The sequence below is a fragment of the Aedes albopictus genome, chromosome 3, assembly GCF_035046485.1.
Source record: "Aedes albopictus strain Foshan chromosome 3, AalbF5, whole genome shotgun sequence".
Taxonomy (NCBI): domain Eukaryota; kingdom Metazoa; phylum Arthropoda; class Insecta; order Diptera; family Culicidae; genus Aedes; species Aedes albopictus.
This window is the reverse complement of record NC_085138.1, coordinates 99,826,869-99,851,690: the sequence shown is the minus strand read 5'-3', so window position 1 is coordinate 99,851,690 and position 24,822 is coordinate 99,826,869. Positions and strand designations below refer to the sequence as shown.

Below are 24,822 nucleotides of genomic sequence, written 5' to 3'. Positions count from 1 at the left end.
GCAAAAAGATAGGACAAGTAATGGTCAAGTAATGATTCCGCTTCAAAATTACTTGTGCTGTTCGCAGATGGCAAGTAAGGAATAAAGTGTAACACTCGTAACGCCTCCCGTGCGAATCAAATGGAGCTGTCACTTTTTCTTGTGGAAAACTAGCCCGCGCTATTATTCCGTAAGGAAAAGTAACGTTTCTCCCCATACTGGATCAGTTGTCAAAATTATTTGCGGAAAAAAAAGATGGAATTTTACTTGAGCGCTCTACTTGGCAACAAGAAACTAAGCTTTATCCTAGACCGACTGCAAGTAGATACCACTGTGCTACAACACCGAAGCTGCTTTTTTCTTCAAGCCGATAATATTTTCAGCTCTATCTAAGGAACTGCCAAATATGTGCTTAGTTTAATTCACGCAATGAAATGATTTCAATAACAGGGTTTGTTTGGATCAATTGATTAAGGATATATTCCATGCAATAAAATGGATGATAGAATCGGTGAATTGAATCGCAAGTTTTCGTATGTAATAACAGTGAAATCTTAAAGACCAGAATCATCTCCTTCACGCTATGGTATCAGTGAATTTAATCACATTTGCCATCGTGTTTCCAACTGAACCTAATCACGAACCTTTCACACACTCTCACAAACATTTTTCGCCTTTTTCAATGATTCAATTCATTGAATAATCCTCTCAGTATCATCCTTTTGTGTACTCAGTGAATTTAATCACAGTTCTTTCGGCATTCGTTTGCTCTGCACTCAGTGAATTTAATCACAATTTCCTCAGTATCAGTTCCTCCTATTTACAGTGAATTTAATCACAATTGTCTTCGTGTTTTCAATTAAATCCAATCAAGAAACTTCTACACAGTCTCTTAGAAACTGCACTCCGACATTCTCAATGAATTTAATCACAATTCAATCAGCATAGTTTTTTCGTCAGTGAATTTAATCACGGCTCTTTCAGCATTATCACATTCTACTCAGTATCAGCAGCAGCGTTATGGTCACGATTTTTTTCCGCAGTCAAGTTCGCATTTTGTGAACAATCATCGGCACCCAATTACGTAATTTATCTTTAGTCCTTTACTGTTGAATCGGTGTAACACGCTAAATATAATTTACACAAAATGCAATTTACACGGAAAAAATACACGGTAATAAATATTATTGGGTACCGGACTAGACACACAAAATTCTTTGGTACATCGAGGTCTAGAAATTAGTCTATGGTACTCCACTTTCAGTGAAGTAAATCATCTCTCGGTAATATTACTATGAGTGAATTTAATCACAGCGTTCTGAGTGCTCTCCAAGTGAATTCAATCACAATACTTTTTGTATTCTCGGTTATATAATCACAACTCCACAAATTAACTCTCTATAAGTTTTCCTGTCAAACCTCCATTACTCTCAAGACAACCAATGACAGTCGATCATACTTTTACCGTTCCTCTGCACACAATCTTCCATAAAAGCCGCGAATGTCAGATTTTTTTTTATCAATCCACTTGTTTATTGATTTCAACTTAGTGAATGGAATTAACTACCATGTAAAGGTATTGACGACATTTATTTACGACAACCAAAGAGTATAATCCATATGAATGATCAAACTAGCGATACCCAACTAATTGAAAATTTCGAGCAAGAAATGAAGTCATTTCAAATGTTGTCGAGGGTTTTTCCACGATGACGAATTATCATGCTCTCATAGATCTAATACTGATCAGCCTAATTGTTGTACCTTGCTAATATGGGCAATGTGAACCGGATAAATAGAGCTGTTGAAGAACTGAGCAAAACATGGAATAATTTCGAATATATACAACCCTTGCGATGAGTATTTTTTTAAGTGACAAAAAACATAAACCATGTTCGAGGAGGATGTAGACAAACACCGCATGCCCCGATTCTACCTTGGTGGTATGCAAGAGAGAGGTATCTGAATACCCGTACTCGCTCAATTCCAATATGTCACTGTCAAACAGCCTGCGAGTGGGGCAAATTAACAGCCTATGGTGGGCAGGGCATTTTTGGAGTTGGCAGGATATTAGCTTTGTACAGATGGGTTTGCATTGCAAAAATGATGCTCTAAGATTCAATTAGAACAAAATATGAAGAAGAAATTGAAGAAAGCTTTCGCTCCCTAACGAATTATACCAGTGATATCTCTGAGCTGTCTCCGTCACAAGACTCCCTTTACCCTTAGTAGTGATTGTTTTTCTTTCACGAAATCTCTCAAATCACTTTCCACAAAGTGAATTTAATCACAGCTCACACACATAGAATAATCAATTGATTTCCCATCTTCTTATTTCTTTCCATCAACGTTTTAGTTGCTTTCTCTGACATGAAGTTTTTTTTTCGACTCAATATTGTTCAAAATATCTCGACTATATTGATTACGATGAATATTTATTAAGAGATGACACGTCAGGCGCACAATGCCGAAATAATTAGGCTGAAAACATAGTTCTATTCAGCATGTCTGCTTGTATCATATTGATCCCACTATCTTCCATGAACTAATCATGTCGTCTCACAAACGAATTTAAACTTTATTACAAATCCATACACACCATCTGCAACAAGCAGAATTTTGACAAATTTATAATAAAGCATCCTAAGCCCCAATGATGATGCGAATTGTTCATTAAAGCTGTATCATCAAACATTTAATTGATCAACTATGATTGCGTTGTTGTCACCATACCACAGTTTAACATACTAACAACGTACATACCTTTGAAAAGCAGAATTGTTTACATGTAGTGCTTCGCCACCACCGAAGCGCTGCAGCGAATGTGCCTTTTCACATAAACGATTTGCACCCGCCCGTCTTTTCAAGGCCACCATCGATAACCGCATGTGAGCGAAGTGTCCAAATGGACGCAAAAACCACATCAAATACAACAACTGCACTTTTTCATTAAATTCTTCGCTTTGAAGCATTTTCAAAAAACGTAATCTTTACTGCTTTTCTTTCACTTTTATTTTTTTTCCTCTCTGCACAGACGCGCAAACATGTCGCGACAAGAGCAGCGTTGGCCATCACATTTTTTTTCCATTTTCTTCCAAATGCAATTGCAATCACTAATTTATTATCTTCACTGTGCACTCATTTTTTTCCCAGAACAATTTATTTAAGAACATTCCATAAATTAATTATCATTCACATTTTCCGCGTCATTTTATTTATATCCTCGTCGCCACTTGTGGTAATCGCGTGTGATAAGCTTGAGCGTGCGTCAAAGACTAAGCGCTATACTGCCACGTTGCAGAGTGTATGTGGGCGATCGCACCATTACTCAGGTGCGCATGGATACGAGTGCAGTGAAGAATGTTATTTCAGCATAAGCACATGAATGAGTAAGGCACTCGTCACCACAATATAAAAATAAAACACAAATCAAATAGCTCTTTTTTTACTTCGTTTTAGATAGCATGACAATGGGAGCACATTGTTTAAGATAGGTTCCCTTTTTCTTAGGTTTCCGTATATTGAGCTTCATGCAAAAGTAAGGTTCGTGAAAACGAAAGCAGCAAACGCAATGAAATTAAGAAGACAAGTAAAGACAAATTTTCCAAATTTTAACCTAGCTGCTCTTTTGAACTTATAGCTATGGCTATAAAAACTACAAGTATTTCAAACTGACATTTTCCCTTCTTTTTAAAGTTGATTGGCCTCAAGCACGATTGTAAACTGGTGGCAAATGATTGTACTGGTTATCAAACTACACTTCTTCAAATATTTGCCTTCTTTTAAAAATAGGCTGTTCTTATGAGTTTGCAGTTTCCAACCGTGTACAATTGCAGAGTTGTTTGGTAGCCAAACTGTTAATTTCTTTATGGAAATGTTTCCTTCTTTTCATCAGAAGCTGTTCTTTCGAGTTTGAGTGTTACGTAGTTTATTTGCAGACGAATAACTAACTCCATAGCGGATTTGTTCTTCTTTGAATAATAGGCTGTTCTTTCAAGTGAAATTTTTCAGAATTGACTTGCGGCCAAACTGGCAACTAGATTTTCTTTTGATTTTGATGATCAGTTTCCAGAACATCAAGCCCTAAAATTGTTTTCTGAATATTTTTTTCAAGATTGTAGTACTGGATTGGATTTCAGATATTCAGTTCAGTTCACTTGGCAAGGTAGATCCAGCATCGTTGGACCAAATTAACTATTTTTTTTTCTGGCGACTAAACTGTAGCTTTTCTTTCCATGAAAGGCTGTTCTTCTAGCTGCACTTATATAGTTTACAGGTAGTGAAAGCTGCTTACTGTATATGAGATTTGCCCTTCTTCAATTTATAGGCTGTTCTTTCTAGTTACGTCGTTACCGGGTTGATTGGCGACATATCTCTATTAATTCCATCTGGTGTTTTTCCTTCTTTTAAAGTTGGGCTGTTCTTTCGACTTATATTGTTACAGAGTTGTTTGGTAGCCATGTTGCCCTTTGCAGATTTATGTATAGGGGCCGTGCATAAACTATGTAAGTAGGAGAGGGTCTATACAAATTTACAAATTTTTGTATGAACAAATCGTGGACTTCGTGGCCGAGCGGTTAGCGGCGTTAGTCGTTTAGGTATCTCGCATGCCTCGGAGTGTGGGTTCGATTCCCGCTCCGGTCGAGGAAAACTTTTCGTCAAAACAGAAAATACTCCACGGGGCCACTGAGTGTTATACGTGTAGTCCATTGTCTAATGTAAGTAATGTACAGTCTGTGCGGCCTCTGGCCGAAGACGGTGTAATTGTCTTTTAAAATTCTACGATGAGGAGGGGGAGAGGATCGAGGTGACCAAAATTCGGTCTACGTAGTTTATGAATAGTCCCATAGGAGATTTGCCCTTCTTTAATTTATATGCTGTTCTTTCTAGTTATATCCTTGCAGACCTTATTGGCGGCCAACCTATCAATCACATTTTTTTTCACATTTAAGGAATGTTTTTTTAAGTTACACTGTTATAGAGTTTTATTACCAAATCGTCTATTCCTCCTTAAAAGATTTTTTCTTTTTGTAACTATAAAATGTTCTTTCCGGACCTATTTTGCAATTTGTATTATTTGATCTCGCCTAATGATCATTAGACTTATTAGGTGATACTTTGGCCAAATGTCTCTTCGGCATAATGAGCCAATATCGATAGCCAGTATTTGAAGGACCTTTGCTGACAGCTCTATTTCATACAAGATCATCTCTAATATGTATTATTCCATTATTTTGTTTTAAGGTTTTTCTTTACAATAATATCGTCTGGTATTAAAGCTGTCAGTAAGGGGCTGTCCATAAACCACGTGGTAATTTTTTTGGGACTTCTCAAACCCCCCCCCCCGCGTGGTCATTAGTCCATACAAATTTTTTTATTCGTCCATACAAAATGGTCATTGGCCAAACCCCCCCCCCCCTCATGACCACGTGGTTTATGGTTATTAAATTAATAAAAATATAAAATACCCATCATCAGAATAACCCATCTACAAATATGCTTTCGGGGTAATGGCGTTCGGGGTAGTGGCCTATTCGGGGTAGTGGCGTTCGGGGTAATGGCCCATTCGGGGTAACGGCTTTCGGGGTAATGGCCTATTCGGGGTAATGGCTTTCGGGGTAGTGGCGTTCGGGGTAATGGCGTTCGGGGTAGTGGCATTCGGGGTAATGGGGTAGAACCGTCAGGATGAGCAGGTACCCCTGAAACCCCCTAAAACGCCCCTGAGTTCCTCTAGAAATATCCTGAAATCTCCGAAGGTCCCCTGAAGCGCCCTTGAGACCCCATGGAACTCTTTGAAACCTCCTAAAAGCGACCCTTTTTTTTTCTTCTAAACCATAGGGGGATAAATCTGCTCATCAGACACCCTAACAGGAAGGTTAGGGTAGTGTGGGGTTGAGGCCGTCTTCTACAATGCCGGTAGAAGCCAGGACTACTCTATCCTCGACCCACTAAAACACATTCCTATGGTCGCCAAACCCTACGTCTCTCCGGAACCACCAAGAAGGTATTGCTTCAGAGAGGGGCTAGTGCATATCGCACCCTCAAGGTTAGCTGCCGTAGCCTAGCAGCAACGAACATCGATGACTCGCTCTGGAGAGTCCATCACGGTAGCCTGCTGGCGATTAGCCAGTTTCCCGAGTGGTCCTCGCCACTCCCTTTGTCCTCGGAAGGCGGGCAGGGTCAACCCCGCCCGCGCCCTACTGCTGAGCGGACATCAAGAACTGATGCCCACATGCAACCCGATCTGACCTGCCCGCAAAGGAAGGGTATTACTACCCTTCAGGCCCTATCAGATGCATCCGTAGGTTGCAGACAGCAGGGTCTCACCTACCCCGACCCTTGCCGGGACCCCTTTCCAACCGCGGGCTCAGATCCAACCCAGTAGACTGACGCCACGACAGCACCGCTACCGGGACTTCCTCTCCGCGGCCACTTAATCGCTGTAAGGGTCGATCTCGACCGCAGGGCACCGGTATGACCTACGAAGCCGACTTCGAACCCCTGGACCACCTCTTGTACTGCATCTGGACTAGCCATTCTCCGAGTCCACGCGCCACCTCCTTTGTAGCTCCCAGACGATATGGGTGATAGCCGTTGAAACGGCATTCCAGCTAATCTCATCCCTACACATTCTCTGGACCAAGTTGTCCGGAGTTGTGTCCTCCCCGCATGTGGCAAGCATGCGGTCACGCATTGTGCGAAAACGCGGGCACACGAACAAAACGTGTTCCGCCGTTTCCTCTAAACCATTGCACACTGGGCATTCGGGAGAATCCGCATGCCCGAAACGGTGTAGATACTGTCGGAAGCAACCATGACCTGTAAGGACCTGTGTCAGGTGGAATGAAACTTCCCCATGGCGCCTATTAATCCAACTATCTACCCTCGGTACCAACCTATGGGTCCACCTTCCTTTGGTGGAACTGTCCCACGCGCGCTGCCATTTGACCATAGAGGCCATCCTGACAGTCTTGCGTATGCCTCTTGTGCCGCGCATTTCGAAGCACTCCATGTCCTCACTGATAAGAATGCTGATAGACACCATACCAGTATAGACACAGAGAGCGTCGTGTGACACGGTACGGTACGCGCTTGCAACCCTCAGACACATAAGCCTGTAAGTACTTTCCAGCTTCCGCCGGTAGCATTCAGTACTTAGCGCGGTACCCCACGCCGGGCCGCCATACCTAAGTATGGACGTAGCAACACTAGCCAGAAGCTTGCGCTTACTGGCGTACACCGCTGAGCTATTGGACATCATCCGGGACAGTGCCGCAATAGCTGTGGAGGCTCTTTTACAGGCATAATCGACGTGGCTACCGAAGGTAAGCTTGTCGTCGATCATCACGCCCAAGTGCTTGACAGAGCGCTTCGACAGGATAGTGCACTCTCCTACACTGATCTCCGTCTGCTGCTCCGACTGCATGTTGTTAACAACCGTCACCTCTGTCTTGTGGTGAGCCAGCTCCAGTTTCCTGGACCGCATCCACGCCTCCACAACCTTGATCGAGTGGTCGGTAGTCAACTTCACCTCCTCGATCGTTTCACCGTAGACTTCGAGCGTAATATCGTCGGCAAATCCGACAATCACCACTCCCACTGGGTACTCCAACCTCAACACCTCGTCGTACATGACATTCCATAACACCGGACCCAGGATGGAACCTTGCGGGACTCCTGAGGTTATATGAAAGCACTTCCGACCCACCTCCGTGTCGTAGACTAGTACGCGATTCTGAAAGTAGCTTCCGAGAATCTTGTACAAGTACTCCGGTATCCCCAGACGCAAGAGCGCATCGGCAATAGCAGCCCAGCTGGCGCTATTAAATGCTTTCCTTACATCCAGAGTCACTACCCCGCAGAAGCGAATTCCCCTCCTCTTAGGCTCGAGTGCTTTCTCGGCGGTTTTTGTAACCGACAAGATAGCGTCTACGGTGGACCTCCCCTTCCGGAAGCCATACTGGTTGCTCGAAAGACCATTTGCGCCCTCAGTGAACCGCAACATTCTATTGAGGATGATCTTTTCGAGCACCTTCCCCGCCGTGTCAATCAAGCATATTGGTCTATATGCCGACGGGTCTCCGGGTGGTTTCCCCGCCTTTGGCAATAGTACCAGGCTCTGCCTCTTCCAAGCTTCTGAGAAAACTCCCTCGTCCAGGCATTTCTGCATAGCAGACCTGAACATCTCGGGAGCCTCTGCAATAGCTACTTTTAAGGCCAGGTTCGGAACTCCGTCCGGACCTGGGGCCTTACCTACGCTAAGGGACTTAGCTATCCCCGCAAGTTCCACATCGGTGACCCTCTCCTCATCGCCAGCCCCAGTCCCCGGCTGTCCTACGAAAGGAGGCCAAGGACTAGGATCATGACGCGGAAAAAGTCCTCCAATGATCCCCTCCAACATCTCTGGAGATTGCTCTGTAGGAGCCATCACACCTCTCGTCTTGGCCATAACGATCCTGTAGGCGTCACCCCACGGGTTCGTATTGGCACTCTGACAGAGACCCTCAAAGCAGGCCTTTTTGCTTGCTCTTATCTCGGACTTGAGCGCGGCTTTTGCAGCGGCGAACACCACCCGCCGTTCGTTTCGCTCTTCCTCTGATCGTGCTCGCTGCATCCGCCGCCTAGCCCTTAGGCAGGCGCGGCGCAGGTCCGCAATCGCGTCGGTCCACCAGTAAGCCGGTGGCCTCCCTAGGGTGGACTCGCCTAGGCATGGTCGCATCACACGCACGTGAGAGCACCGCTACCAGCTCGTCGCCGTCTAAACCGAGTAAGTTTCGCTCACGGCGGAGCGCTTGCCTAAATACCTCTTCGTCGAAGTATGATGTCTTCCACCTACGAGGGCTTGGCCTTGGCCTAGCCGCCTCTTCTTCTATCCGCTGTCTGCTGTTGTTGTAGTCGATACTGTAGCGAACCGCCAGGTGGTCGCTGTGAGTGTAGCCATCATCTACTCTCCAGTTCGGACTACTTGTTAGGCCAGGACTACAAAAAGTCACGTCAATAATTGACTCCGCTCCGTTTCGACTATAGGTACTCTTGGTACCGACGTTAGCCAAGTCGACATCTAAGATGGCCAGTGTTTCTAGCAGGATCTGACCCCGCTGGTTCGTGAAACGGCTTCCCCATTCCACAGCCCAGGCATTAAAGTCACCCGCTATTACCACCGGCCTTCGCCCTGTTAGCACGGTCGTTAAGCGGTCCAGCATTTGCGTGAACCGCTCGATCGGCCACCGCGGAGGCGCATAACAGCTACAGAAGAAGACCCCGTTTACTTTTACGACCACGAAGCCCTCATAGGTAGTAGACACCAACTCCTGCACGGGGTATTTACCCGTCGTCCATATCGCCGCCATTTTCCTGGTCCCATCCGAGGCCCAGTTGCCGTTGCCGGCGGGTACTCGGTATGGGTCCGAAATGATGGCGATATCCGTCTCCCACTCAGAAACCGCCTGACAAAGCAGTTGCTGAGCCGCATCACAGTGGTTCAGGTTCAGCTGCGTTACCTGCACTGTGATTTGTTGTTCACTGCGGCTTTCTTAAAGGCCGGGCACCCTGGACCACCCATCGTATGTCTGTTTTTCGAGGTTTTCCCGGTACAGATCATACAGATGGGTGGGCTCGTGCAGCTTTGGGCCTTATGACCTTCAGTGCCGCATCGCCGACACAGTTTGCGCCTGTCAGGGCCTTTACAGTCCCACGACTTGTGTCCTGGTTCCAGACACCTGAAGCAAACCTCTGGCGGCTCGTGGAGTGTCAAAGGACATACGCACCAGCCCACCTTTATCCGCCCTACTTTAACGGACTTTTTAACGTCCGCCACAGGTAGCTGAACCAGAGCTATCTGTGTCCCTGCTGGCCCCTTCCGCAGCCTGACGGCTGTGGCGGCCACCTGAACATCGCACTGTTGCCGCAGTGCCGTGACGAGCTCTTCCGCTTCGGTGATCTCGTCTAGGTCTTTGACCTTCAGAGTCGCCTCATGCGTAAGAGCCCTCACCTCCACTCCATCACCAAGGACCTCTTCTGCCAGCCTCTTGTAGGCGGCGCCCTTGTGATCCTTCTCGCGCTTAAGCTCCAGGATCATTTCGCCCGTACGAGTACGTCTGATACTGCGTACGTCGGCTCCAAGACCCTCAAGCTTGGCGTCGCACCTCATCGCCTTCAAGACGTCCGAGTATTTCGACTGTTCTGTCTTGATGACGATAGCGTCACCTTTTTCGCGCCTGGCACCTGCCTTCCTACGCCTTGGCTTGGCGACCTGCACTTCTGCCTGCGGATTCACCTTCTTCTTCCTCTTCCGCTCTACCTTTGTCCAAGGAGGGTCCTCTCCTTGGATCGCCCTGCTCTGTGGCTGCTGAGGGCCCACCATTGGTCGCAACCCCTTGTTCCCATCATTCCGGGACGGGCCGGCCTTTTCAGGCCCACCCTTCCCAGCTTTCCGGGAACCCTGGCTGGGGTCCGACTTTCCGGCATTACCACCGGCTTTCGGGGTTATTATGCGCCTGGCCTTGCGGGCACCGCCAGACAGCTCCTCACCTGACGGCTGCCTCGCCCGCTTCTGCGAATGCTTGTCACGTTTGTCACGAGCATTCGCTTCCACACTCTTTGGACTACCCGCGTAGGAGAAGGCCTCCGTTTGCATAAGCTTAGACGCTTTCTCCTTTGCGGGTTCCGCCGCTGCCGCAGCCAGCAACGCGACCGCGTGCTCCTGCTTGGCCTCATCGACTGACGCTCTAAGCCGAAGCAAGGCCGTTTTCAGGTCCTTGCTTATATTCGACTTAGTTGTCACGAAGTCGATAATTTTGCCAAGCTGCTGCTCAGCTACCTCCAATGCGGGCCGTCCTTTTCCTGCTACTTGGCTGATGCAAGCAACCATGCTCCGTCCATAACCTCCGCCGGCTGGCTTGCCGTGGAGTGGACAGGAGCTCCCACGCTTGAGCTGCGTAAGCAGCTTCCAGCACCTGACTCCTCGCTTCTCTTTGTTGGAGACCGCATCAACCCGCTTCTTGCGAAGGGGTTGATCGCACCACTACTACCTGTTACACTTGTTTTTGAAATTTGTTTACTCATATTTTATTCCCACGAGTCGCACGAGAAAGAATGTCCACCACGCCAGAGCTCTGCATTAACGCGGTAAGGGACAGCTTACTGTGGGGGGTGCCCAGGTGCCCCACAGGCTCCGTTAAAGATCGAGCATCTTTTTCACCCCCTCGATCACTCATTCCTCGGCACGGGTCGCTTGACACCTTGAATTGGGGTTAGTAGTTATATTCTTAGCCGGCAACTACGCGGCTGACTCGCAAGCGGGGGGGTGCGTCAGGCCCCAGGACATCCGTCCCTGCTGCCCCGTAAAAAAAAGCGACCCTTAGACTCATTTAAACGTCCCCGAGACAACATGGCGCCTCCTGAACCCCATGAACCTGAGTTCTCATGTCACTCCCTTAAATTGCCTGGGACCCTTTGAAATGCCGTTAAGTTCTCCTGATACACTAAAACTTCTTTTTATACATGTTATTTTTATACTCAGATCCGATATTGTGCATAGAAATATGTAATAATGATGGTAACTTTTGCAACGGTGGCCAGGGATTGTTTAGAGGGGAGAAAATAGGAAAGTTACAGTGGAGTTTAAGGGGTCCCAAGAGGTTTCTGTGGGGTACCAGGAGATCTCAGGGGAGTTTCCAGGGATCTTAGGGAGTTTTCGAAAGCATTGCAGATAGTTCCAGTAGATTTTTGACGGGTTTTGTAGGCGTTACAAGTTCGTTTTCTGGGGTTTCGGAGCCTATCAGGTGCGTTACATGGGGTCCGAGAGAATATAAGGGGGAGTTTAGAGGCATTTCAGAAAGTTTCAGAGCATTATCGGCGAGATTTAGAGGCGTTACGCGGGCGTTTTCAGGGCTTTCGGGGTTTAAGGGGTTTCGGGGCTTTTAGAGCCTCTCAGGTGCGTTACATGGGGTCCGATGGCGTTTAAGGGAGATTTTGAAGGCATTTCAGGAAGTTTCAAAGCATTTTCGGCGTTATGGAAACGTAACGGAAGAGCTTTCGGGGGTTTCGGACCGTCCCTGGTGTGTCACATGGGGTCCGAGAGGGTTTCAAGAGTAAACTCAGAGTGATTTTCAGAGGACCTCATCACAATATCTTTTGAAGCCCCCCTGAATACCCTTTGATTTGTAGGTGTTGTTGACCCTGAACTAAAATGCCTCGAAACGCTCCTGAAACTTCCGTAATCCTATTGAAACGCCCTTGAAATCATCATAATCATTTTGAAATGCCTTTTGAAACCCTTTTGGATGCCTTCAATAGGGTCCATAAACTCCCTTAAACATAGGGCCCATATAGCCGAGGCGGTAAACGCACGGGTATTCAACATGACCATGCTGAGGGTGACGGGTTCGATTCCCGGTCGGTCCAGGATCTTTTCGTAAAGGAAATTTCCTTGACTTCCTTGGGCATAGAGTATCTTCGTGCCTGCCACACGATATACGCATGCAAAATGGTCATTTTCAGAGGAAGCTCTCAGTTAATAACTGTGGAAGTGCTCATAGCTGAGAAGCAGGCTTTGTCCCAGTGAGGACGTTACGCCAAGAAGAAGAAGAAGAAACTCCCTAAAACGCACCTGAAAACCCCTTTAAACGCCCCTGAAATGTTAGCATACACCCTTAAAACCTCTAGGAATGCCCTTAAAATGTTCCTGAAACACCCTGATACTCTCTTAAATGACTCTGAAATACCTTGTAACGCCCCTTAAACCTCCTGCAACGCTCTTTAACCTTTCAGGACGCGCGCCACCAAGTGGGTGAAACTGCACCGCGTTCGCGCTGTATACGACGGGCGAGGTTTTTTGGTAGTGTTGTACTTTTTACAACGGCGCGCCTCCTGAAAGGTTAAAGACTCCTGAAATTCCTTCTATTGCCCTTAAAGCCCCTTGAGTCGTCCCTGATACTCCCTCAATACTATTGACATGTCCCTGAATTTCCCGTAATACCATTAAAACACCAACAAATCTTGACGACATTCTTGAAACGCCCCTGAAGCCCCTTGGAACCCTCTCAGACAGCTTAAAGTACCCCTGAGTCCCCTTGGAACCCTCCTGAGACCTGCTGGAATGTCCCTGAAACCCCATCAGACCTCCTTGGAAGCTTCTAAAAACCTCCTGAATTTGAAGCCCCATGTGAAACTCTTGAAACGTTCGTGAGACCTCCTACTACCCTCTTAAAACCTCCTGAAACGCCCTGAGATACTCTGTTACTATTCTGGAACCTCCTGAGAAGCATCCTTGGGACCCCCTAGAAGCCTCCTGAAACGCTCCTAAAACACCCTGAAGTGCCCTTGATACCCTTGGAGCCTCCTTGAAACGCCCCTTAACTCCCTGAAACACCCTTGAGATCCCTTGAAGCACCTCTAAGGCAACATGGAACCCCATTGAGACACCCTCGAACCCCATCGGGTTTCCTTGAAGGCCTATAAAACCCATTGAAGCGTCCTTGAAACTTTCAAATACTTTTCCAAAACCCGTTAGGACCCCTTTTACACGCCCTTTCCCAGTCAACACACCATCATATGATGTTGAATAGGATGCTAAAGTGGGGGCGATATGCGTACACTTAACACGCGGTTAAATGGAAGCATGTACGCATATGGCCTCCACTTTAGCATCTTATTAAACATCATTTACGACTTTGTGTTAGCTGGGTTGTCACTGAAGGAAAATGAGAATTTTCATTCTCGCTCAGACACACTGTATTCATCACAAAATGTTTTCGTTGTGCGTTCTGCGCTATGCTTCAACGAGCCCTATTTTTCAGAATTATAAATCTCATTCATCAATCTAGCTACATCGAACCAAATTCGTCACATTTAGGGACACTAATCCGTATACATAAAGCCAATAGGATGATATGGGGTAATATGCACTCTCGGATGAAAGCGACCTATAAAGTTTTTTTTATAATCCCGGTAAAAGAAGATCCACACTAGCTGATTTTGTCTCAAAATCCAATAGTGCATATTACGCCACACTCCTCCAACGCCCTTCCCCTTCCCGCACCCAGGACCCCACCACTCACCTTGCGGTATGATGTCCGGATTCTTCTCGATGCTATCGATACTGCCGTTGCACTGCTGCTGCTCCCGGGCCAGCTCCCCGTCGGTGGGCATCGATTGGCTAATGCCGGACGCGTCGTTGGTGGACATGTTGCTGCAGTCCCGGTCCCGGCCGGCCGAACCCCGCAGCCGGGTGACGCACACGATGATGGAAGCTATCGAGATGATGGCCGCCACCACGCCGAGCAACGTCCCGATGAAAGGCTTAATCTGATGAAGCGTCGGAGCGTACACCAGCGAGAGGTCTGAAAGGAGGGGTGCGGTAGAAAGTAGGTAAGCATATAGTAGAGGAAGTCGGATCAAACGGTTAAAGTCTTTTGGCAATGTCGGTTTTCGATAATTTAGAGAAGTTTTCCTCGAACAGAACAGGACCCTGAACAGGAGGAAATCATTGCAGAATTCATTTTTTTTACATTCTTTTTAATGTGTCTCCATGGAGTGTGGCTTATTTTTTTGGAAATTTATCAAATTTGGAATTCGTATGCTCTGTCAGTTGCTTCCACGAGTCAAGACGAGAAAGCCCGCCAACAAGTAGTTATGTTCTTAGCTGGTAGTACAACTTGGGCAACGTTGCAGGAATACTTTCAGCGGCTCTTAGAAATTAAAAGTTCCTACAAAAAAATCTCCATGAATCTTTTTGGAAGATTTTCCATGGACTCCTTCAAAAACGCTTCCAATGATTCCTATAGAAATTCGGTCTAAAAAACCACCATGGTTTATTTCAGAGACTCTTCCGGTGTTTTTTTTTCAGAATTTCAGAGCTTCCTTCAGATATTTCCTCATTATTTCCTCCAAAAAATTCTCCAGGAATTTTGTAAGGCATGTTTCTATGGATTCATTTCGAAAGTCCACCAGGAAACTTAATAATTTTTGTAGCGTTTCGTTGAAAAAAAAAAATAGAAATTTTACAGGAATTTCTACAAGGATTCCTTTAGAAAATATTTCAACAATTCTCTCATAAATTTTTCCTGTGGTTTGTTCAAAATCATTTCTAGAAATTCCTTTAGAAATTCGTTCAGGTTTTCGTTCTGTCTTGTTCAGGATTTGCTATACAGATTATATTGGAAATTCCCGCACGAATGTGTCCAGGAATTTCTTCCAGGATTCATTCCGAAATCATGCAGGAATTCCTCCATAGATTTTTACATTACTACTTTTAGTGAGTCAAGTAGAAGTTTTTCCATAGATTCTTGCAGGAGTTCATTTCTGTGCTTCAGGATTTCCTCCTGATATTCCTCCATGTATTTCCCAAGAACTTTATCTGGCACTTTCTCAAAATGTAACTCTAAGAATTTCTCCACGGATTCGTTGAGAAATTTGTTCAAAAGTATTTCCAAGGTATGTTTACAGACATTTCCATAGAAATATCTCAAAAACTGTTTTGTAGGGATCTTTGCAGACGCTTTCAAGGTGAATCTTCAGGTATTCCTACAGGGATTTTTTTTTCAGGAATTCGTCTACAGTTTGCTCCAGGAAAATTTTCTTCCAGTTTTCCTTAAGCTTCATCAGTAAAGTTTTCTAGGAATTTCGCAGTCTTTCCCCAGAAGTTTTCCTGTGGAAATCCTTCAAGAACTCCTCTGGGAATTCCTTTAAGATATTTCGTGGTATTTCCTCTGATATTCCTCCAGAGATTTAATTTAAAAAAACTTCCTTAGTTTTTAAAGGGATTGTTTTTAATATATTTACGAAACTTTTTTTAGTGATTCTTTCATCAAGGGATTTCCATGAAATTTTTCAGAAATTCTTTAAATGTTTAAATTGTTTGGGATTTTTTTTTTTCCTAAAATTTCTCCTTTGCTTCAGTAATGCTTGCAGAAATTCAATCCAAAAATTCATTTTAGAAATTGCTCCTGAGATTACATTAGAACCATCCATCTAAGTATTTCTATACAGATCCTCGCAGTTGTTCCTCCAGGGATTGTCTGAATTTCTTCTAGAAATTGTACAAAAATAACTGAAGAACTCAGCAACCCTAGGAGAATTTGTATATAACTCTCTGGAGGATTGACACGTTGAAAAACTCTCGCTTTTTGTACTCAGCATTAGCGTGGTGCTAGCGGTGGTGGTTAAGAAATCTTTTAAATACTTACTCTTGGAGATACCCTTGGAATTTTCTAGAAGAAATCTTGAAAATTTTCAGAAGCAACAAAATCCTAAATCCTAAAGTTTTTCCCGAAGAAATTCCTGGATGAATGTCAAGGGCAGTGCTGAAAATGCCATTTCAACATATCTGAATTAAATCACAGCTTATTTCAGAAGCTGAAACTGAGAATATGGTATATTAACAACGTGTGTGGCTAGACCAGTTCTACAAAAAGTCACGTAAAAATCCCGTCCAGGGATACCTGCAGAAACAAAAATAATCCTGCAGGAATTCTTTATAGAACCATTGAAGAATTCTACAGACATTGATAGGACAATATTTTGGAAAATTCATTGAAAACTGCTACGTCATTTATGGACATTCTCTAACGAAAAAGTATCTGAAGTTATTTCTGCAGAATATGTTGAATTCCGGAACTATTGGAGAACCCCTGGAGGAGCTTTAGAAGAATCTTTTGAGAATTTTCTAGTGAATTTTTTGAACAAATTGCCGACAAAATCCCTGAATAAATAGATACTTGAATGAAATTCGTAGAGAAATCCAAGAAATTCAAGCAATAATGTCTGAAAAAATTCTAAACAAATTTCGAAATTTCTAAAATACCCCATGAAGAAATTCTGAGATTTTTTTGTAAAACAATTCTCCTGGAATTGTATCTTTTCGAGAAAGGTTTGGAGGAATTTCTGAAGAAAATCCTTAAACAATTTCTGGAAAAAAAATCTTGAAAAAACTTTTGAAGAAATTCCATAGAAAACTTCTGGAGAAATTCTGACTCTATAGACCATTTCACACATGTATGAAGAAATACAACTATGTCGGGGCCCATGGTGCGAGTGATCATGCGTTTGCTACATAGGCAGATGGCCATGGGTTCGATTCGAGCTCCGGCATTTACGTCAGTTTCTCTTTCCCCCTAAGAGCAGCTGACACTGACCCTCTTCTGAGCCCATCATGGCTCAGATACATGGACATCGGCGAACGGCAAATCATTATGGACCCCCCAATCGGACTGGAAAAAGGAATAATCAATAGCCACAAATCAACATCCTCGTGCTCATTATTCTACCATGATAGGGTAAAAAGTGAAAGCAGCGCGAAAAGAAACCAGTTCGATATAGTAGAATTATAGAATGCATTTAGGCGCTGTACAAAAGTGGAAGTGCAGCAGCCAATTGCAATTGCTCACGCAGTGCCTTAGTGGACATAAGAGCTATAAATTAGGTTGAGTGGTTATGAATTTAAAAAAAATGCAGACGAAAAGAAAGGAAACAATGGAACATTTACGAAAGTACTAGCAGATTTATTTTTGAGCACACTTAGAAAAAAATGCCGACTTTTGAAGTTTTTAACCGAAATCTTAACCGTTACGTATTTATTGTTTACCGGAAAAAATCGGAAAATCTGGCAACATTTATCGAACTTCGTTAGATTTTGTCAGCTTAAGGATAACATTTTACCAAAATTTCATGATTTTTTTTTCAGAATTTCGGTTGTATTCCATTACCGAACGCTCAGCATTTGAGATTTCGGTAGAAATTACCGAACGCAATTAGCTGTGTACCTACGTATATATTTCAGAAAACCTTCAAACAATTTCTTGAAATTTTTTCAAAAAAAAAAAATTGCACGAATCTTTTCAGGTTCTTCTTCTTGACGTAACGTCCCAACTGTGATAAAGCCTGCTTTTCAGCTTTCGTAATAGCATCTTTCAAAGTATTCTCGAAAAATATTCACAGATTTGGAATTTTCTGTAGGCAATTCAGAAAGATCAATTTTGGCAAGCCTTTGAGAAATTTTGATAAGAGGTAAATAAGAGGTTTTTGAGATAGCTTAGGAGATCTTTTCAGAGTAATATCTGGAAAAATCTTCGTAGGAACTTCTGGAGGAATTCTTGCTGAAGTTTCCAGGGGAATCCTAGAATGAACTTCTAGAGGAGCAAATTTTCAAGGAATTCACGTTAAATATTCGTCATAATTTCTTGACTTGATGGTATTGTTGAACATTCCTTGATTTTTTTTTTCCTGTAGTGAACTTCTGTGGAAATTTTCAACTAATATAAAAATACATATTAGACATTTACAGACCTCGGGAGAGTTTCCACACGAATGTTTGAAATATTACATAGAAGATTTTTTATATTACATGAAGGTGCGTTCGCAAGCATTTTTGAAGGAAATTCTGGCAGATTTTTTAGAAATAACCTCGGACGAATCGACGGACGAAATTTTAAATTATGTTCTCGAAGGAATTTGTGGTGAAATTCTGGTGACAGATTTTCGGAAGAAATCTGTTTAGGATTTTTTGGATGGAGCTTCGGATCCTCAAAACAAAACTTTTGAAGGCATGCATGGAGGAATCCTATCAGAAACGCTTAAAAAATCCTTGCTCTTAAGGAATCCTAAGAGCATTTTTCAGGCAAATTAATGCAAGATTTTTTGAAGAAATTTTCTGAGAAATTTACTAGGAAGCCTTGGAAGAATTTTAAGACTGGAGGAATGCTTGCGCCAAGCCCGTGCACAAGGAATGAGTTTTGGGGGGTTAAACCCCTCCCATTGCCGATGTTCCATACACCAGGCGCCCCTCCGCCCCACACTGGTTCCAGCCCCATGTAAGGGCGGTCATAAATATGATTTCCTCGAGTTTAATACTGAAACAGCTAAATTTGATGCATATTTGTATTCCAAATGTGTTTTTCTATTGTTCATTGAAAATGGGCTCAATCGAGTTTTTGGCTTTACGGAGCCGAAAATCATTATTTTGCAGTTTCAGTTACCAACTCAATTGGATAAACTAATATTAGTTTAAGCCGCCCACGGTATTCAAAACTGCTCAGGAATTGTGAAACATACATAACGTGATGGATAGAGAGGGTAAAAGTTGGGAAAAAGTGTTCGCTGTAAAGCAATACGCGAGTTATTTGTTAGATTTTGAATATATTGAAGGTACAACATATTAGTGACTACCACCAATCTGGTCGCAAACGTTCGTGCTAAATTTGCCAGTAAATCATTATTTAAGATTATAGGAAAGATTTACAGAAGAACGTTCGAAGGGGTCGGAAGGGGAAACATTTTTTCCGGCTTGATGATTTTTTTTTAGTTTTTTAGTTAGTTTTAGTTGTGGAAAAAGCATCTAATTCAGTCACATTTATTTAAATAAAATGATAAAGAATGGCATCATAATTTATGATAAACTTCGAATTCAACTATGAAAGAATCGAACACAATCAACAAATTACATGTCGAATATATGAGACATTTTAATAGAGTGATGAATGCGTACATAGAACTGAAATTAGAAAAATATAAACAAAATGTCTATTCAAGACCATCCAGTTTCATGAGCTCTGCGGAAAAGTTTCGGCACACATTTGATAAAAGTAATGATTGATCCTTGTTATTTGAGCACTAAACTTGATGTTACCGCAATGACATCACATTTTTGTTGAGGTCAAACTTTTGGATTAATGACCTATGGCGGAACCACTGTGGCGCCCTTTGCCTAAATTAGGAAAAACTCCCCCCTTGTTGCCATTTCTGTGCACGGGCCTGGCTTGGATAAATATTTTCCAGCGGGATTCTGTGGAAGCAGCACTGTGAAATTTCAGAAGGCACTCTTAAAATAATCCTTGGAAGAGTTTTTGGAGGGATCGTCAGACGAGCGAAATAAATTTGGGGCAGGGTTTGTAGAAATTCTCAGGCAAAGCCGTAGAGAAATTGATATAGGTTTCATCTGGAATTTAATGCTGCATTTTTTTTTAAAGTAACTTATGGATGAAACTTCAGAAGTAGTTCTAGAATGAAAATCTGAAAAAGTTTTGGTAAGCATTTCAGAAGAAAAAAAAACTTGTTAGAGTTTTTAGAAGAAACTTCCATGATTTTTCAAAAGTTTTTCGAAAAATTACTGTGAGAATATTCAACTACTGTTTGACCCCTACTGAATGAATTTTATGGTGCTCTTCATTCGAAGAGTTTCTCAAAAGGCTTTTGAAAAATTTCTGAAAAAATTATATTGTTTTTTTTGCACCGTATTCGACCCCCTGCAGAAATGTTTTGTCACACCACAATAAGTTTCCACCAGTTTCAGCATACATTGGCTCGTTTCGCTGCTAACAATTTTAAGCGTCGGTTACACTTTTTAGGTGGTGTATGGAATAATCGGTTTGTTTACTTGCTGCTTTCTTTAGTGTTTGACGTGTGAACAAATATTCTCGACGATTGAACATTTGCACGGCAATCTAAAAACAAAGCAAGATGCTTTTTATTCTATTCGTATTAACGAGATTTTTAGCCCTAGGATAGTTCATCTCGGGACCCACGCTGTACTTCCCTTCCGAAGGAAGAACTCACATTGTTGTGAGTTTGTCGAGAGTAGGGTCCAATCCCAGGTCCTCAGCGTGATAGTCACGTGCTCTTACCATCACACTAGGTCCGCTCCAACTTATATTTTATCGTTTTAATGGCTGATGGCAAAAATGAGATATTCCAGAATTTCTGTAAAGATCTTAAATGAATTGAGGGGCCCAGATACAAAGGGGTGTAAGTGATCATTTTGTCGATTTTGAGCTGAGCATATAAAAAAGTTCTTCAGATTTCAAGTTTTCAGGATTTTTTTCAAGATTATGTTTACGATAATAAGAAAAATTACAATAAATCGAAGAAATTTGGGTCAATTTTGGAGCTCCATACATTTTGTATGGGATGAAAAACTGGTATAAACTTTATACCTCATTTACTTACTCGAAAGTGGGTTTTTGTCACTTACACTCCTTTGCTTCTAACCCCCTCTATTGTGCTTAGAATCATTCTAATGCTTTCGCGGAAATTTCATAAAGCATGTATCCACTTGAAAACTAAACTGAATCTCATGGGAATTCTCACTTGAGTTTCATAATTCTGAATATAAGTCGAAAATGATGGACGACATATTTTTTCCGTCACTTAACTAGAAACCACTATATCAATGCCGCCTGTAATGGCATAAGAACTGAAACATAAGGAGTATTTAAAGTATATATTATTTTTTGTTCCACTTGTTAGTTGTTGTTTCCAACTGAAAATGTGTTCAATAAGTCTTCACAGAAGTTCAAATGTCTTCAAAATAACTGGCATTTGAGTCCCACATAGTGCCAACAATACCCTGACATGAGAGCATGATTCAAAAACCATAGGCTAGATCAAAGATGGTTTTTAAACTCCTGGAGATGCATGAAAAAAAAATCGAAAAACTTCAACACGAATGTTGTTGTTTTTCGGATAACTAACCAAAACGGTATGTCAGACATGCAGGGGGTGGCCAAAATGTTTTGGGATAGGCAACTTTCTCTCCTGCAAAAAAGTTCAGAACGCTGTAACTTTTCATAGAGTGTATCAAAAATTCTCAAATTTTGACTGTTTATTTGTTGATAAACGTTCAAGAGTTCAATTCGGTTCTCTGGTTTACGAGATATGACAGTTCAAAAATTAGTTGTCTTAAAAATAGTGTTTTACCAGAACGGTTCTTACTTTACAAAAGGTTAACCAATCGAGCTCGAATTCGTTCTAATTATGCACATATAATAGGTGAACAAGCAGTCGAAATTTGAGATTTTTTGATGTACGATATGAAGTAAAAAGTTAAAGCATGTTGCACATTGGTACAGTGAGAGAAAAAAAAAGTTGCCTATCCCAAACATTTAGGCCACCTCCTGTAGTTGTTTGGAAGTTTTTGATGCTGAATTTTGAACCAAGGTTGTCAGATAGTTATGAGTCTGCTGAACAACTTTGCTCAATACGTCACATTCCTAGCTCATTCAAAATTCGAGACATACGTGTTTAAATTTTATTTACACTAGGCGCAACCTAGTGGATAGTGGACCCAATTGTGAAATAGTTATTAGCTTGCTTGTTGAACCACTTTGCGCACAACGGCAACATTTTATCTCATCAGAATTCTGAGATATATGTAGAGGTTTGACCACTGGTTCAACTTAGCGGATAAATCTCGAACCAAGGTTGTTGTTTTCAGATGCTTCCAAGTTTGCAGAACAACTTTGCTCAAAACAGAATATACGTGTTTCAACTTTTTGACACTTGGTGCCACCTAGTGGATAAATCACGGATCATAGACTCAATTGTCAGATAGTTCGTGCTGAGCAACTTTGCCGAAGACGACATCATTCTCCTCAGGATTCTGAGATATATTGGTTTAAACATTTTTGACACTAGCTCCACCTAGCGAAGAAATCGCAAACCAAGGTCGCTGTTGCCAGATAATTCACAGCCTGCTGGATAAAATTGCCGAAGAAACTATTTTCTTGATCTTGAGATCTTGAGGTATACATTGTGCAAAGTATGTGACTAATTTTAGTGCCCCAAAACAATCCGAAATAACTCCGGAACTATGACAAATTTTATTTTAGGGAGGTTGTGCAATTACCATAAAAATCCGTCGAAAATATTTGTACTATTTTTGTGCTTTTTCGAAGGTGAAAAATGTATGTTGGCTGGATGAAGATAGATCATTATTACCATTTTACGTTGTATAAGTGTATTTTATATTATTCAGATTTCGGTGGTCTTATACGATTACTTTAAGTGTCGAAAGGAGCCCACAAACAAATTAAGAGTACCGTCTACCCCCGTTGGTTTGAACGACACTCCATGCAAACCACCGGGGTTCATTTTTTAGTTTGAATTTCTAGTAACCCTGTTGGCATCGAAAAACACAAACCCTTTTTGCTGTTTTGTTTTGATTCTGCGTTTCATTTCACCCCGTTCCAAGACCATAATGACGTTTGAACCACAGACAAACAGACGTAACTTTTGGAGGAAATTCATCCAAAATTTTTGCCCGGTGTCATTTTCATGAGCACCCTGCCACCTGTTGGTAGAACCGCGCGCGACACTGTCGGCCATGATGGATTTTGATTTGACGTTTTACTGACACGCACACTACTGCACAAATTGCTTGTAATTTTCGTTTGCATCATTCAGCAACGTGTACACTGGCAAACGTCAAAGCGATTGAATACTAGCGCATCTGGTGGAACGATCGCGCAAATCAAATGAAATTTGAATCGATCCTTAAGTGCATGTGCCAAGCCGTTTTTAAGAGTGTTACGTCTGTTTGTCTGTGTTTAACCATTTTTAGTTTGAACGATGTGCAGATTAGCGGGAGTCAAATTAAAAAGGGTTCAGATTAGATGTGGTTAAACCAATGGGGGTAGACGGTAGTGTTTTTAACGGTATTTGGAAAGATTGGCTGATTTTTTTTGCATACACACTCAAGTTGAACATATGTAAAAACTGTAGAAATCCGTCAAATATTTTGAAAGTTAGACATTTCTAAAACGTATCAAAAGAAGCCCCACATGACGGTACAGAAATGTTTACTTTTCTAGTATTTCCTCCGGTTCAGGCCCTCTCACCATCTCGAGAGGATACCGATACCAAAGTTTGAGACGAAGCAATTAAAAGTTTTTGATTATTGGCCGATTGTCGATCATTTTCACCGGCCAATTTTCGGTCGCTCCGGGAAACTCGGCTTCAGGAAATATAGACGCAGCTTCGCTTCTCATATCCTGGAAAAAGGTTTCCTTTTGCGAGCTTATTTACCTACGGCGTAGAATGCGAACGAGAAACCGGGCTTCCGGGTGGTAGGTAGATTGAAAGCTGAGAATTCAATTTGGGTACAGATTGATGCACCACCCGCACACTGGACGGGCTTCTGGGACTACTGAGTGTCCGTCCGGTAGGATCGTGTGTCAGCCGTAATTATACTTACCGGTTTGCTTTTCCGGATTCTTCAAAGTGTAGGCCTGTAGGTAGGTTTGCTCGCTGGCTCCCTTGGCGTTTTTGGCAGACAGGAAAATGTTGTACCCCACGCCGGGTTCCAGGCCTTTCAGGTCGAAGTTGGGTTCCCTTGGTGAATGAAATGAGGCAATTAAAGTTAGAAGGTACCACTCTATCGGGATGGGATTAGGTACAGTAGGTACAGACAGGTGCAATTGTAGGGCTTCTCTTACTTGGACTTGATGGAACTGAACAGATGACGGTTTCCAATGAGGTACACTTCGGCTAGGAACTCCTGCTGCAGGCCACCGTCGAAACCTTCGACGCACTCTATCTGCAGGATGTCGAACGTCTGATTCATGATGGTGCAGTTGGACAGCGGGTCGGGTTTTCCTGTGTGATGGGGATTTAATTGAGTAAAGTTTAAATTGAGGTGCATTTCGAGAGTGAATTGACCTACCCGCAGGGATTAGACTGAACACACAGGGCTCGGTTTGGGTTCCGATTTCGTTGCTTCCCCAGCAGAGTAGGGTGCCGTAGTCCTGGAATGATAAAAATTAGTACAAATGTTAGATGAATATCGAGGTAGACTTGTTGAATGAGTTTTATGAGTATCAAAAGCAACGGATTAAAGCCATTGCTTTAATTCTCATTATTAATGTTTACGTGGTTACACATATCAGTTTAAGTAGATGTATGCAAATTTTGTTGTTTGACCAAGACATAATAAAAATCTTTCTTAAATCTGATATAAACTCTCAAGCCACTATCCCACATCAGTCGTAGATTCTTCAAGTTTACTACCTTCAACCATATAATCCATAGGTGCAATCAGTCGGCCCGTTTACGAGCTGCTTCTTCATAAAACTC

The 24,822-nt window shown here is 42.8% G+C and overlaps 1 protein-coding gene across 1 annotated transcript in view; it reads right to left on the bottom strand.

The window, feature by feature from the left end:
* LOC109410900 (uncharacterized) overlaps positions 1-24,822 on the bottom strand; it is a 325,034-nt gene that overhangs the window by 59,058 nt on the left and 241,154 nt on the right. The window contains exons 7-10 of the mRNA XM_062857398.1: positions 24,413-24,494; positions 24,186-24,345; positions 23,945-24,081; positions 14,040-14,321 (exon numbers count right to left, since the gene is read on the bottom strand). Coding sequence (XP_062713382.1) covers positions 14,040-14,321; positions 23,945-24,081; positions 24,186-24,345; positions 24,413-24,494 — 661 coding nt within the window. The remainder of the gene's footprint in view (positions 1-14,039; positions 14,322-23,944; positions 24,082-24,185; positions 24,346-24,412; positions 24,495-24,822) is intronic.